General features: G+C 53.8%; 1 protein-coding gene across 6 annotated transcripts in view; it reads left to right on the forward strand.

Annotated features, from left to right (window-relative positions):
- The window catches only part of PTPN21 (protein tyrosine phosphatase non-receptor type 21), a 77,393-nt gene that overhangs the window by 49,006 nt on the left and 12,064 nt on the right, over positions 1-16,323 (forward strand). For all 6 annotated transcript variants that reach the window (XM_086319282.1, XM_086319279.1, XM_086319283.1 and 3 more), the window contains 4 exons: positions 146-225; positions 9,344-9,404; positions 10,015-10,099; positions 14,181-15,484. In XM_086319282.1, coding sequence (XP_086175408.1) covers positions 146-225; positions 9,344-9,404; positions 10,015-10,099; positions 14,181-15,484 — 1,530 coding nt within the window. The remainder of the gene's footprint in view (positions 1-145; positions 226-9,343; positions 9,405-10,014; positions 10,100-14,180; positions 15,485-16,323) is intronic.

A 16,323-nucleotide genomic window follows, 5' to 3' on the forward strand; every position in this document is an offset into this window, starting at 1 on the left:
TGCAGTGGTAGAAAATGCAAGAATCACTGTGTGTTAGAAGTGACTTTGGTATACCATGTCACCCGTGTCTGTCTTGTTCTCAGATGAGGTCTGTATCAAGTTGTAGATGTCCTTTGCTTTACTTCGTGCGTCTTTTGTTTGCTAGGAAGACATGGAAACAGCAAAATACGTCTGGAGACTCTGTGTTGCGCGACATAAATTTTACAGACTAAATCAGTGCAGCCTGTAAGTATACCCTGCCCGTGGATACTGGAAAATGATGCCCTTAAAAGTTTTCATCCTGAGCTATAGGGTATCATCTATAAGGGCAATTTTTTTTAAGAAGATAACTTTTGAATGACATTTTTATAATAATCTCTTTGCTTTTGTATGTTAAAATTTTATTTCTCAGTTATTTTTCATTTTAGCTTTGGACCAACCTCTAGTATCTACAAATAGGCCTCTAAGATTTCTTTCAACTAGTAACACAATTATTCTAATTCTTGAAAGCTAAAAGGAAAAAAATTTTTTTAATCAACACTTTGAGTCATAAAAGCTCATTCAGCTCTTCCAGCCATTTGAAGAATTTACACCCCTTCTTAATGTACATTTTTCCTAGCCCCATGGGTCTGCCCCTTTCTGCTGGGTCATTCCTGTCAGGACGCAAACATGCTGTCACATTTTACTTCTAAACACATCTTCCCCGTTTCCACATCCCTGTAGCCACAGTGCTGTATCTTTCTTCTTTTCTCTTGGAAAGAGTTGCATCATCTTTCTCTCTCCCCTCCCTCCCACCGTTTCCCTTAAGCCACCTCCTCACTGACGCCCCTGTCAGAGTAACGGAGACTTTCACCCAGTGGCCATTTGATGAGCTCTTCACTTGAGTGCTGGGCGGCACCAAACCCCTGCCTGCCCCTTCCTCCCTGCACCCCGATCGGTGCTCCTCCTTGGCTGCCAGGACCCCCTTCTCCTGCTTTTTCTCTTTCTGAGGCTGTTTCTTCTCCGTGCTCCTCCTTGGCTGCCAGGACCCCCTTCTCCTGCCTTTTCTCTTTCTGAGGCTGTTTCTTCTCCGTGCTCCTCCTTGGCTGCCAGGACCCTCTTCTCCTGCCTTTTCTCTTTCTGAGGCTGTTTCTTCTCCGTGCTCCTCCTTGGCTGCCAGGACCCCGTTCTCCTGCCTTTTCTCTTTCTGAGGCTGTTTCTTCTCTGTCACCTTGGCTGCTTTCACCCCCGGACCTCTTCTCGTCTACACTCACCCTGTAGGGGATTCGGCCTGACCTGGTTCGTAGCAGCATCTGTACCTACAGTGCACCTGACTTTGTCGCTAGCCTGTCTTCCCGAGAGCTCTCCACTCGCACCCCCGGCTGCCTCCTTGGCATCTCCACTTGGGTGCCTCACAGGCTTGTCCGATTTGGTAAAGTGCCTAAAGCCAGACTCTCTGCCCACGGCTCGCCTTCCTGCCCGAGTTTGCTGCTCCTGCTCCTGCCTGTTTGCTCAGGCGGCGGCACAGCACAGGCACCACCAGCCCGGGAGCTAGAACTCCTCATTCCTGCTTCCCTTCCCTGCCACGTGGAGTTCGTCCCTGCGCTCCGCGAACTCTGTACCTTCAAAATGTCTCTCAATCGGGCCATCTTGACAGTCCTTCAGCAGGTAACTTGGTGCCGGCTGCCCTGGCTCTCACCTGGAATACTGCCGCAGCTCTCTGGCTGTTTCTGGGCCTCCCTGCCTGTAGCCGACTCTGCATCGTCAGCCGGAATCCTCTCACTCTGCCTAAGGCCCTGCACTGACTCGCCCTCGTCCTTGGAAGCGCAAAGCCGCGTGTGCGCTGTGCTTGCCTGGTTCCACTGTTCCCTCTGCCCTCCTTGCTCACCCACTCCAGCCACACTACTATCCTTTCTGGTCTGTGAGCGTGCCCTCTGTCCGTCCGACCCCCTCCCCTCCCCAGTCTTCACGTACTGGCCCCGCATTGCATCAGGGTCTCTTAAGAGGTGCCCTTCATCAGCGGTTTTTTTGTTTGTTTTAAATATTTATCTGGCTGTGCCGGGTCTTAGTTGTGGCATGTGGCATCTAGTTCTGACTGGGGATTGAACTCAAGCTCCCTGCATTGTAAGTGCAGGGTCTTAGCCAGGGGCCCCCAGGCAAGGCCCAGAGAGGCGGTTCTTGACCACCCCGGCACCCGTCTCCATCTGCTACCTGTTTCCCCTTCATGGCCCGCAGCCCCCTGATCTGGGTAACCCCTCTCTGTGGTCTGCATCCCCTCCCAGCCATCCGCCCTCGGCCTGTCTGTAGAGCCCAGACCGCGCCCCTCTTGTTAACCCCTGTATTCCCGGTGCTGAGCAAGGGCCTTGCTCCCCGGGGGCCTTGACGGATTTGCCGAGTGAACGCGGGGAAGCGAGTGTTACGCGCCCTGCCCCGGGATGTGTGTGGTGCTGTCAGAGCCCTTGGGAGAAGGGTACCTAACCGGATGCACAGGCTCGGAGAGGCTTCCCGGCAGAAGGCCACGTGAAGCAGAGCGGTTCCGCTCCTTCCCCACCCCTGTTCTTGAAGCCCTGCCCTCTGCTCCAGCTCACCAGCTGGCCCCCAGTCAGCCTGCTGGCCCTGTTGCGCCTGCTCTGGGCAGTCTCCTTAACCGATGAGCCAAACGTGCAGCTTTGCTCCCAGTCATCGCTCAGGCCCACGTCTGTGCTGTCCTCGCCTCTAGCCCGCCTCCTCCGGGCCTAGTGCCCCGCCGAGCCTCCGTCCTGGCTCCCAGGGCCCTCGGTCCCTGCCCTGCCGGTGCCCCTCACGGCCCCAGGCCTTCGCCGGGCGCCCGCCCTCCTGTTCTCAGGCGGGCTCACCCTCATTCCTGCAGATCCAGAGTGAGCGCTGCTGCCCGGCCGCCGCGCGGTGCCTGTCGCGTACCGCGCTCAGTGCTGCTTTTCCTGCCGCTTATCACGTGGTTCAGTCGGCGCTTCCTGTGTCAGGCGCCATGTGGCCCGCCTTCGTCTCTGGCTTCACAGCAGCCCGTCTGCACTGTCCAGGTGCCCATTCACAGGGACGCTGTGGAGATAGACAAGCGCGGACTCGCGCCCTACCACGCGGCTGGCAGCTGGGAGCAGGGTCGGGAGTCCGGGCCGTGGGCCCTGCCCGGGCCGAGCCTCGCGGGCCCGGCGCGTCCGTCCGCCGGGGCTGGGGGCGCAGGGCTCCTCCCTCGAGTCTTCAGGCCCGGGCGTCCGGCGGGGCCGGGGCCGGCTTCCGAGTGACGAGCCTGAAGCAGGCTCGGGAAGTCCGGGGGGACGAGCCGTCCTGCTCCCCGCCGCCGTCCTTCATTCCTGACGGAAGGACGGCTTGTACCTTAGGGCCCGTTAAGGAGAGGCGCTCCGCGGTTCATGGGCCCCAGTGTGAAGGAGCAGCGGTGCGAAGAGAAATAGGCAGGCCCGGCTTGGGGCCGGGAAGGACGTCCGCTGGGGAGGACCATCCAGCAATTAATTAGCCCTGAGGCCCCGGGTTCCCTGCATCCCCGTTCCCTCCACCGTCCTTTCATATGAGATGAGTCCCGCTGCTTCTGCCGCCGGGGCCGCGGAAAACGCGAACCCCCAGGCGCAGCGGCCTCCTTCCCCGTGGCCGCCGCCACCTCTGCCTGCTGCGGGGCTCGGGGCTCCCGCACCTTTGTGTGAGGAGGGCGCCCCCTCGCGGCGGGCTCCGCTGCGCCGGGGTCCCGTGCGGTGGCATCTGGGGCTCCTCCGCACCGGGCTCTTACGGGCGTGGGTGGCAATGCTTTGTGTGTATACGTGTGTTCCGCTCAGAGCAGTACGTGTGCAGTCTCCTGGGCCACAGCCCTTTCGTAGATGTAAAGCCTTTCATAAGTTTAAGAGTATTCGTAATAATGAGCCATCATTCCCTCAGCTCACTTCCCCCCACCTCCCCTGGAAATTGATGGAGAATCAGTCATTTGAAATAAACCATAAGATAGAATCTTTTTCCAGTAGGCATCCCTGTTGGTTGGTGGTTAATACCTTTTTAAAAGAGTTTTTTGGCAAATCACCCCTTGGTAACAGTTTTAAAGTTCAGAAGGAAAATAAATAATTTATGTGTGTGTGGGGGTAAATGACTCAGTCTTAGCTCATTTTTTAAAAATAATATTACTATTTATTCCCAAATAGAAATAAAACCACATTTATATTAGATCCTCATTTGAATATGTTACATTTGTATAAGGAAAATGAGTATTTTTAAAATGAAATAATTATATGTAAAGGTCTATTTTCTACATTTTGCTTTTAATTTCCGTACGTGTTAAATCATGGAAGTCCATTTTCATGAACTATTGCTATGAAATAATTTACGATGGAAGATACCCTCTTCATTCTACAGGAAGTGAATGTAGCACTCGATCCCCAGGTGAAGAGAAATGAATTCTTTTTTTGGCTGTGCTTGGCCTTCGTTGCAGCACTTGGACTCAGTTGGCCTGTGACACGTGGGCTCTTAGTTCCCCGACCAGGGATTGAACTGACCCTCCTGCATGCAGAGCCAGCCACTGGACCACCAGGGGAATCCCTCTCTTTGCTTTCTTAATTTATAGTGTGAGGATAATGTGAGTTTTATTTAGCATTTCTTTAGAGTTGGAATAGGAATTAAATGAGGTAGTGACAGTTTCTTAGGTCAAATGACTTCTCTCCCCTTCTCTGCCACCCCAAGCCGCAGACCCATTCATGCTATCATTGACCTGTTGAATTTGCATGAGAAGAATCAGAGGGAAAAGGAATCTTGAGAGGGTGCTTGGTGTGTGGGAGGCTCTTTCTCTCCTCTCTGGGGAGAGCGGGGGAAGGGGAGTCTAGTGTCCCCAAACCTGCAAAGCCGAGTGGCAGAAGTTTCCACAGACTTTCTCTAGAGGAGGAGGTTGAATTCCTGTCGCCAGTGGGCTCCTTGCTCAGCCTTGTCAGCATTGGCGAGTGTTCCTGCAGTTTAAGGCTACTGGCAAATATAGCAGCCAGTCTGTTCTGGAGACTTCTGTGATCAGGAGATGCACTGGCCCTGCCCGGAGGGAGCTGGGGCTGTCCCCCTTCTTGGCCTACTACAGGGTTTTTGAAGACACCGTGAGAAGCCTGGAAGAAGAGAAAGCCCCTGTCCCATTAAAGGAAGGTCACTGAGGTCAATATTTTCTGGGTATTTCCACTAACCAACATATTTTTTGTGCATCAAAATCTCACTCCTCTATAGCTTGAAATATACAAGAAACAAAGCTCACAAAGCAAAAGTCAGCTCTTGGAAATTTACTGTCTTTATAGCTCAAGTGTAAGTTGTAAGTGAAAGTTAGTTGCACAATCATGTCCAACGCTGGGAGTCCGTGGACTGCAGCCTGTCCTGCTCTTCTGTCCGTGGAATTTTCCAGGCAAGAGTACTGGAGTGGGTTGCCATTTCCTTCTCCATGGGATCTTCCTGACTTGTGGATTGAACCTGGGTCTTATGCATTACAGGTAGATTCTTTACCAACTGAGTCACTAGGGAAGCCCAAGTGAAAGTCGCTCAGTCGTGTCCGACTCTTTGTGACCCCATGGTCTATACAGCCCATGGAATTCTCCAGGCCAGAATACTGGAGTGGGTAGCCATTCCCTTCTCCAGTGGATCTTCTTGACCCAGGGATTGAGCTGGGGTCTCCTGCATTGCAGGTGGATTCTTTACCAGCTGAGTCACAAGGGAAGCCCAAGAATACTGGAGTGGGTAGCCTTTCCTTTCTCCAGTGGATCTTCCTGACCCAGGGGTTGAGCCGGGGTCTCCTGCATTGCAGGCGGGTTCTTTCCCAGCTGAGCGTCAGGGAAGCCCAGATTGTAAGTGCTTAGCCGTAAGCATCCATTGCAGTCCTCACTCACTGTCTCCTTCACTTGTTCAGCACACATTTGGCAGCTTCCTTGTGTGCCAGGCACCAGTGGCACAATGGTGTGTCCTTTGCCTCGGTGGAGCCCATGTGTCTGTTGGGGTGGGGAGGGGGTGTCAGGTAATCAGCTATTAGGAGCGTGTGCTCAGGAATCTGACAGACCCGCCCGGTTCTGATGCCAGTTCTGCTTATTTGCCATGTGACCAGGAACAATTTACTTAATCTAAATATCCATTTCCTTATCTGTAAGGAAAGATACCCACCAGCCTCCTTCTCAGGGTTGGTGTTTGGATTCCCCGAGGTAATCGTGTATAGCCTTTCGCACTGTTTCAGTAAGTAATGTCATTTGTTTTACTTGGGCTAGCAACCTTTTCTTCTTGTGTCTTCTCCAATACACACATTCCAGTGATTTCCAGCCCCCCCGAAATCTTTAGCTGTCTCATTTTTAGAAGCACCCACCAGCATAGTAACTGCCCCTAAACACTACCAACTGTTCACCGTTCTCTCTTGTGTACTCAGTTTAGCTGGTCTCCTAGAAAACTGCTTTGACAAGGATTTTGGCAAGAAGAAAAAGGAGGTTAGAACATGTAGACCCGATGGAGAGGCTGCCTACGTCAGCTGGGCAGCAGGAAGACGTGCTGGTTTGTTTTTAGCAGAAGTGGCCTCTGCAGTGCCGCCTCCACCCTGGGGGCTGCCAGCAGGCGCCAGGATAGACCCCCGTGTGGGGTGCCGCCTCCACCCTGGGGGCTGCCAGCAGGCGCCAGGATAGACCCCCGTGTGGGGTGCCGCCTCCACCCTGGGGGCTGCCAGCAGGCGCCAGGATAGACCCCCGTGTGGGGTGCCGCCTCCACCCTGGGGGCTGCCAGCAGGCGCCAGGATAGACCCCCATGCGGAGTGCCGCCTCTGCTCCGAAGCTCACATCCTTGGGCTTCGTGTTTAACAGACTTTGTTTTTGTGTCCGGCTGGGCAACTCTGGACACCTCGTTGGAAGATCCTATCAACGGCCATTTTCCTCATCTCTGTGTTTTGAATTTGTAGTCCTTTTAAGGTTTAGTCAATTTAGTGAGTCTCTGGACTAAATATAAACTTCAGAGGCCAACTAGGATGGCCTAAATCTAGCCCTGATGATGGAGAGTAAAGGAAAAGTAAACCTCGAGGCTGCAGAATGCAGTGTCTTCAAGTCCTGAATGCTAAATTGAAGAATGTATTAACGTGCAGTTAAGGATCGTCCCTGGTGGCCTGATGGTAAAGAATCCAGCCTGCCAATGCAGAAGGGCTTGGTCTCTGTCCCTGGAGGGCTGCAGTCCACGGGGCAAAGTGTCAGACACGACCCAGCAACTGAGCAACAGCAGTGTGCAGTTAAGGAGCGTTTTAAAAGAGAACTGACACACACTAACACGTGTGCAATAGATGGTGGGAATCCGCTGTGACTCAGGAACTCAGACCGGGGTTTGATCATGATGCAGTTGGGTTTGATCATGATGACAACTGTGACCTCTGTGACAACTAGAGGGGTGGGAGGGGGAGGGAGGCTCGAGCAAGGGGACGTGTGTATACCTGTGTCTGATCCATGTTGATGTATGGCGGAAACCATCACAATATTGTAATTACCTTTCAATTAAAAATAAGAGGGGAAAAAAGGCTCAGATACACCCTCCTGACTTTACTAATGTTTTACCAACTGATGTGGGTATTTTTGCAATCTAATGGAATTGACATCCATTTTATTTTTGTTGCATAATAATTACTGGCAGAATGGGAGCATCCTTTGGAATAGAGACATCTATTCTTCATCAACAATCTTAATTCGTTCCAATGATAATAAAAGGAAGTTACTTTTTAAAATGTTTAATCAAAAAAAGTCAACTCATAAAAGCAGTTGCAGCTACTTGATAGTTCTATTAGGAGTAATTTTCTTTTACCTCAAAAATCTTGGAGAAGGCAATGGCACCCTACTCCAGTACTCTTGCCTGGAAAATCCCATGGACAGAGGAGCCTGGTAGGCTGCAGTCCATGGGGTCGCTAAGAGTCGGGCATGACTGAGCGACTTCACTTTCACTTTCCACTTTCATGCACTGGAGAAGGCAATGGCAACCCACTCCAGTGTTCTTGCCTGGAGAATCCCAGGGATGGGGGAGCCTGGTGGGCTGCCGTCTATGGGGTTGCACAGAGTCGGACACGACTGAAGCGACTTAGCAGCAAAAATCATATAAAAATTAGCTAATATTAAGGGATTTAATAGAAGAAATTAGTTGTTACAGTGCTGAAAATAATTTTTGAGACGAGACTTGAGGCTTGAGATGGTAAATTTACTGATTAAATGGAATTCATGTTCATTTTGTGATTACGGATTTTCTAATAATTAGTCCTTAGGAACACTATAACCAAGGATGACATTTTTTGTAATCTGTTATTACATGTCACATAAGCTTATGGGCCAGGAATATATGCTCAAAGGTTTTTCAAAAAGAGCTTTGACAAAATTGCATCATGATCAAACCCAAGAATCCTACGTGTATAGGTTCCTAGATCTTACTTGCAATAAAACTGACCACACACAAGAACAACAACAAAAATTCCTGCCTTTATCTTTAAAAGATAGATTCTGACAAAAGGAATTTTCTTTTTCTTCTTTGTGACCTATGTTTATTCAAAGATGGAGCTTGCTCTGAAAAGCTTAAAATCTCAAATTATCTGATAAATGTTAGCCAGGACTCCTGAATACTTTTCATTTCTTTTTTAAAAGTACACTTAGAACCAGAGAGAAGTTTCTTGCAAAGGAAAGTAAATGGAGTTACCACCAGCCCACTGAACCAACGTTCCTACTCTTTTGCTCTCCCTACCTTAGTTTCTTAGAGGAAATACCTATTCTTATGGAGAAGGGCATGGCAACCCCCTCCAGTATTCTTGCCTGGAGAATCCCATCGATGGAGAAGCCTGGTGGGCGACGGCCAGGGAGTCACAAAGAGTCGGACACAACTGAGCAGCTAACACACATACTCCTAAGTTTCCCAAGTTCCCAGCTTGTCTCTTGATCATGTGTGTGGTCCGCGGCTCACAGGCTCTCCATCAAAGGCACTCCATTGCTTCTGGCTGTGAGGCTGGCAGCTGGCGGTCCGTCCTGAGCGCTGAGAACGGAGGTGGTCAGCGCTGAGCCCAGCCCGCAGGAGAAGCGCGTTTGCGCCGTCTCTTCCCTGGGGTTGAGTCTGTGGCCCTCTGGCCTGGCGCCCCCTCCGCTCTGCTGCTGGTCGCTCCGGAGGGCCTGCCTGCATGGACCGGGGACAGCTCTTCCTGCCTGGTCCTGGGCTCGGCCAGGCGACCGACGGCTGCTCCGAGAGGCTCAGACCCTGGAGTGCAGCCGGGAGACCACCTGCCTTTTTTCTGATTGATGACTGGATGAGTTGGTCGCTTGGGAAGATTTATCCTTTACTTTCTTATTAGCATGTCTAGGAAGAGTGTGTGCATATGAGCACGTATATATGTGTTTCTCAAAGACATGTCTTATTTTTACAGGCAAACTCAGACCGTCATAGTGAACCCAGTTAGGAGGAGGTCTTCTTCGAGGATGTCTCTGGTAGGAAAGAAGGAAAATTACAATTGCCTTTTTTTGTTTTAGTGCCGTCGCTTTCCTTAATAAAATACGCTTTTAGCAGTGTTCGTTTTTAGTTTGAACTGTTAAAGTATGCTGACATTTGACCAAAGAAATGGTGATTTTCTACAACTTAAGCCTAATATTTATATATGTAACATTTATTGTGTTATATATTTTAAAATATTAGGTCCAACCTAATACTAAAGATATTGACTATTAGCCAAGAGTAATCAGAAGTTAGTGGATATTTAAAATACTAGATGGTTTAGCTAATAAGATTAAAGATAGTACATATAAGTTTTTTCTAATTGATTGTTTATATAAGAATTCAGGAAACCTGTGTCTGTTCCTGCTTTCTTGTGCTGTCTGCTGCCTGATAACAGAGCATAGCGCTTAGCATTGCCTTTCTGGAAAACCCTGCAAAGGATAGATAGGGTAAGAGCTATAGGGTCTTGATATTTATTTTTCATATATGATACGTCAGGCTCCTTCAGAAGTTTCTCAGTGAAAAGAAAGAAGCCAGAAAAGAACTGTTTACACATGTTCCATAGACGATGTGTTTTAACCCTGTTTCCAACTTTCCGATTCTTAGCCCAAGCCGCAACCCTATGCGATGGCCGCCCCACCCCAGCTGCACTATAACGGACATTACACAGAACCGTACACCTCTTCCCTAGGTAAAGTACACCATTTCTGAAATGCCTTACAAAATTACTATAATTTGAATAAATCATGAAGGCTTGGAGACCTTGAAGCCAGGATAGTTTTTTGCCTGAAGTTATTACACAAATAACTTAAAAATTTAACTTCACAGAATTATTGTCATGATGATAGCCAACCTGTACTCATTAGAGTCAGTTTTTTGGGGATATGGGTAGTAAACATGTTGTATCAGATTCTGATGCTGAGATCTGATCCTGAATTTGGCCCATGGGCACTCCTTCAAACTGGCTCCCAAGTCCTGTTAACGTGTGCCCCATGGGCTCTGAGCGCTTCTGTGATTTCTGGCCCGGGAGGTCCCAGGCTTGTTCTGTGTTTTTTCCTGCCTGAGACCTTCCCATTGTAAACGATTATTTTCCTCTATTTATGTTTATCTTTCAAATGATGGGCATATTGAGTTATGTGAAGACAGGGCCTCTGAAGCTGTATCTCCAGCATTCATTTTACAAGCATTATTACTTTACTCTGTCCACAAGGCTCTGCTGTAAAGGCGGGGAGATGGATGCAGAGAGGTAATTCCACATCTTAAGAAGCTTAGATGTGGAAGCTAATAGAGGAGGATAACACAAGCACACAGATGACTTAGGTACAAAGGGAACAGGCATGTTGTGACGAGCGTGAGCTGGGCAGTCTGAGAAAGGCTTCCTGGAAAGAGGGGTGACTTCGAAAGGCGGGAGTGGCGAGCTCCCGGGTGGGGCCGCTGCCCCTGCTTTTGTGCGGGGGGTGACTGCGCCGGCACAGACGGCGAAGCGGGTGCTTGGACTCAGGCCTGCAGGGGACTGGAGGGCGGCGTGAGGGACCAGGAGGCGGGCGGTGGCGCGCTGTTGGCGCTGCGCCTTGTGTGTTGGGTGAGGTTCTCCGGGCGCGGGGTGGAGGGGCAGGGGGACGGATTCGACTGTGGAGTCCCAGAGTGTGCGCCTCGGGGGGTTGCTTTTACCTTCCTCACTGGCTTCTCCTCCTCCCACTCTGCCCTCCTGTGGCTTTGACACCCGCCCCCCACCCCCAAAAAATCTCTCTTTTCTTCAGTGTGTTTCCTCCCCGGTCCTCTCTTTTCCTCTCTCTGCGAGCCTCCTAATGTCTTCCTCTCCCTCCAGACTGCGGTGTGAACTGTCTCTTCTTTCATTTTCTCCCCACTTCTGAGAGCGCTACTCTGTGCCCCTTCTGCTTACTGGTTCCCCTTCCCCTCCCGTCTGTGCTGCTCCGCCAAGCTGCCCTCGCGCAGGTCCCACGCACCCTCCTTCCCATCGGACCCCAGCGTTCCAGCCTCTTCTGCGCGCTGGATGCTCTCCGCTCCTGCCCCCTTGGTGCTCCCTGTCCCGGAGGTCTGCCGAGGGCCCGCTCCCTCCACAGGCATCCGGTTGATCTCGTCTCATCCGCAGTTGGGGTCTCAGCAAGGAGGAGGACTGTCTGCGTTCCCCAGCCCACCTTTATTCCTGAGCTGCGGCCCCACGTGTCCCCTGTCCAACGGCCTGGGGGCCATTCAGGGGGCCAGCAGGACCGCGGGCTGAGTGGGAGCACTCGTAACATTATCTGCTGCCGCCACTTGCTGCAGTGGCATCCTGGAATTGAGCTCATCACCCTGCTCTATAAGGCCCTTTGCCAGGTTCTGTACTCCTTTATGGTGAAGTCACCCACTGGTTCCTGGGATTCCAAACTGTTTATAATGTTTCTTTTCTTTTTTTGCCTTCAGTACCCAGACAGTTGCAAATCCTCTTGCCTCTGATTAACTTCATGGAGCATCTGTTCCATATCTCCTCCTCCCTATCCCTCTGCTCCTGCCAATGCAGTCTTTTTTTTTTTTTTTTTTTTTTGAGACCTCTCGTGAGTCGCTGCATCACAGGCGCTGACGTCCTCAGTTCCCACCCTCCGCGGTTCATCTGACACTCAGTGGCCGGGCTCATCCCATTTCCCTGACCATCGTCCGTGTCTAGTGTTCAGCATCCTCTGAGATGCCCCTCTGTGCTCCTGTTCCAGGTCTCACCTCCCGCGCCCGCTCTGAGCTCTCTCCAGCCACAGGCTCCTCCAGCCACTCCATGTCTGCCAAGTCTCCCGGCTGCCCGCCCCGCTGTCACCCTTGGCGCCCTTTCCCTGCCTACCCCCTGCCCACGCGCTTCCGCCGGATGGCCTGTGCTGTGCTTGGGCACAGACTCAAACTCCCATGGCTTCTGCGGGAAAGCACACTCCTCCTTGGGTTACCCGCCCCCCTGCCCTGGCAGGAGGGCTCTGGGCCAGAGCCCCTTCCCTCTGGAAGGTTGGCCAGGGTGGCTGGAGGAGGAGGCAGGGGACTCTGTATCCTCTGTATCCTCTGCTCACATTCCCTTGACTGTGATTCCACAGGGAGGAGGGTACCCCGAGAGCAGTCAGAGCCAGGGGGCCCGACTGCTGGTGAAACTGCAACTGCCCGCTCTCCAGGTCCCGAGTGCTGTGTGTCCTGGAGGTGTCCCTGACCCCATCGCTCAGCCCCAGCCGGAAGCGCTCCTTCCCTCCCCCAGCTCCTGTGACACTGGGCTCCTTCACTCGCTACACTTCCCTCCTTCAGTTGCAACACTTCCTTGGGTTCCTGTGATTTTTGTGCTTACCTTTCCCTTTTTCTTTGGATCCTAATCATTCCCTACACCCTCCCCGCCCCGACTGCCCTGTTAGTTCTTAGCAGAGTCTTCTACACATCCGACTCATCATTGGATGGTTTGGGGGTGCGCAGAGCAGGACCAGCAGGTATCATGCTGGTCTAGGCGGGCGGGGGTGAGGCTGAGCGAGCGCTGGCAGCTGTGAGGAAAGGGGGCTCCACAGATGCAGACCTCGGGGTGCTCGCAAGACGGGAGAAGCTCGGTGCGATCGCAGGGAGAGCACGAGCTGCCTCTGAGGCCCTTGTCTCCATGGCTGTGTGTGCCGCCGGAATAGAAGCCACGCCTGAGACGCTGGCCTACTGTTCCCTTGGACAAAACCGTCATGAGGCTTTTGAGTCAGAAAAAGAATGTTTTTATCAGTGGCAACTATTCTCTGGTGTTCTTTCCATTGACGTGTTAGAAGTCACCCTGGGTAGTTTTCAGGTGAACTGCAGGCTGGACTGAAGAAGCAGGCCTCCTTCCAGCCCAAGCAGGCGCACACGCAGCGTCCGTGGACACGTGAGGTGCTCACTGTGACCCGTCTTACTCGGGCAGGGGCGGCTGTCTTTGCGGGGGTCTCCTTGGCTTCCCGCCCCTGCTGAGGTGTGCAGCTACCGGTGACACTCGAGGACCTCGTGAGGCTTAGATCCTGCTGAACTCCTTGCCCTGTTATCTTCATTCTGGAGGAATCTACACAGTCCGCCTTGAGTTTCATTTCAGGAAATGTTTACAGACAGCCGGTGCTTGAACTCGCTCAGCATCAGCAGGGCCACACACCTAGGGGTATTTCTGCTCTTAGCTCCCCAGATTTCTGGAAAGCCTGCTTTGTCTCTAGTAAAACAGTTTCACCAGCAGTCGGGCCCCCTGGCTCTGACTGCTCTCGGGGTACCCTCCTCCCTGTGGAATCACAGTCAAGGGAATGTGAGCAGAGGTTACAGAGGATACAGAGTCCCCTGCCTCCTCCTCCAGCCACCCTGGCCAACCTTCCAGAGGGAAGGGGCTCTGGCCCAGAGCCCTCTTGCCAGGGCAGGGGGGCGGGTAACCCAAGGAGGAGTGTGCTTTCCCGCAGAAGCCATGGGAGTTTGAGTCTGTGCCCAAGCACAGCACAGCCCATTTTGTGGTGGTGTAGTTGTACTCTTAATGCTGAACATTGATTTGGCTGTTCTTTACTGGGTGTGAGGTCCTGAATCCCACTCTTGGAGCAGGCAGAACCACCCCATTCTGGAGGTGAGGAGGCGAGGCGCCCAGAAACTGCGCGTCCAGGGTCTGGCGGTGTGAGTAGAGCCGCCGGGTCCCTTCAGCCTGGAGTTTCATAAACGTCATCAGCATTCGGGCCATCTCAGTGTTTGTCTTGAGTAATTGGTTCAGTTCAGTACATTCAGAAAAAAGCCTCATTATAAAATGCACGCTGTCTTGCCCCGCCCGCCCCCAGATAACCTCTTCGTGACCAACCAGAACGGCTTCTACGGTCACTCTCAGACCAGCCTGGATCGCGCGCAGGTGGAGCTCGGCGGGCGCGTCCGCAACGGCAGCGTGTACAGCGCGCACAGCACCAGCTCCTTGAATAGCCCGCAGCCCTACCTGCAGCCCTCGCCCGGGTCCTCGAACCCCAGCATCACGGGCAGCGACGTCCTGAGGCCCGACTACGTGCCCTCGCACCGGCACAGCGCCCTGATCCCGCCGTCCTACCGCCCGACCCCGGACTACGAGACGGTCATGAAGCAGCTGCAGCGCGGCGTGGCGCCGGCCGAGCGGCAGAGCCGCTCTCTGCGGAACCTCAGCCTGGTGTACAGCCAGCCCGAGATCCGCGAGCACGCGCGCCCGGGATCTCCACCCATGGCCCCCTGCGCCTTCAGCCTTAGCCACAGCTTCCACAGCCCGGCCCCCTACCCCTATGCCTCAGCGGCGGGGCGGCGCCCGGGGTTGGGTGCCGTGAGCGTGCCCGAGCTGACCAACGCGCAGCTGCAGGCGCGCGACTGCCCGGCGCCCAGCATCCTGAGGACGCAGGTGTACCGCCCACCGCCCCCCTACCCGCACCCGCGGCCGGCCAACAGCACCCCGGACCTGTCCCGCCAGCCGCCCATCAGCAGCAGCAACCCCGACCTCATCACGCGCCGCGTGCACCACTCGGTGCAGACCTTCCAGGAGGACAGCTCGCCGGTGGCGCACTCGCTGCAGGAGGTGAGCGAGCCGCTGACGGCTGCCCGGCGCGCGCGGCTGCAGAAGCGCAACAGCGTCGAGCTGGCCGGCCTGGCGCACGGCCTCGAGGGCCTGCGGCTGCAGGAGAGGGCTGCACCGGCCCTGGCGGCGGGGGAGCGGGCGCTGCGGGCGGAGGACTGCGCCGCCGGGCTGCGGGGCAGCCTGCGAGGTGGGCATGGGAAGTCCCTGTCGGACGCCACCGTGCTGATCCACAGCAGCGATGAGGATGAGGACGAGGACCCCGAGGAGGGGCCCGCGCTGCCACTCGGCTCCCGGGGCGGCCGCCCCCCAGACGCCCCCCACGCCGCGCCCCTGGCCCCTGGGCCCCTGCACATCCTGGAGCCCCAGGCCCCAGGCGCCGCGCCTGGGGAGGGCCCGCGGCCCCGGCGGGACGGGCTCTTGTCGCCATCGGCGTCCGAGTCGGACCTCACCACGTCGGGGAGGTACCGCGCCCGGAGGGACTCCCTGCAGAAGAGGCCAGCGTCCGATCTCCTCTCCGCGAAGAAGAATGCAGTGGAAGGGCTTCCGCCTCTGGGGGTGAGCCGTGGGCCGTGCGGGGTGGGCGCGGGGGCCTCACCCCACAGCGTGGTGCCCCCTGCAAACCTGCCCTTCTCTGCACCGTCTGCCCTTTGTCCGTCTTGTCTTTGACTTCCGCGAGTTCTTAAAGCTTTTTCTTTTGAACTCCTTTCAAACAGCCCGGTAGCCCAGTAGACACACACATTTTACTCTATTTTTGCTTTATTTTGGAACACTCTTGAGTTTGGTTATCTTTGGAAATGATGGGGATTGACTAGAATCTTGGTGACATTGTTAGAGATAAGGCTTAGACCCAGGGAAAGGTGAACGTAGGGGGCTCTGTGGAGTAGGATAGGAGCAGTGGATGGGCGTATCCAGAAGGTGGTGCCAGGGGAGAGGAGTGAGGATTTCACGACTTGGGCCAAGACTGCCTTGTGAGCCACCGGTAAAAACAGCCTGCGGCTCAGTGGGCTCCTGTGGGGTCAGCGAGGCTCCCCTGAGGTGTCCTTAGTGGGTTCTGTGTGTCCCTGTCTGTGTGGGTGCAGCTTAAACTGCTGTGCTGTGACCTCTGGGGACTGGAGGGTGATTTTGGGCTGCTTCACTGAGACCAAAAACCCGAGCACCCCAGATGTCTTTAAAAGAGAGACTGAGTCAGCTGAGAGCCCAAGGAAGGCCCCTGGTAGAAAAATGCAGCTCCTTCATACTCGGTGTGATAAAGCACGCTGGTTTAAGCAGTTTGTTATCCACTTGAGGCAAACTAGGAAACAGCATAACATCATTTCTAGCTGGTGAAGGCCATTCCCAGAGCATTCCCGAGGGCAGAGCAGGCTGCTTCACTGTGTCCAGCTTACAACAGGCCT

Source organism: Bos grunniens, chromosome 10 (genome assembly GCF_055505025.1).
Source record: "Bos grunniens cultivar Pamir isolate PY7600 chromosome 10, Bosgru_T2T1.0, whole genome shotgun sequence".
Classification (NCBI taxonomy): Eukaryota; Metazoa; Chordata; class Mammalia; order Artiodactyla; family Bovidae; genus Bos; species Bos grunniens.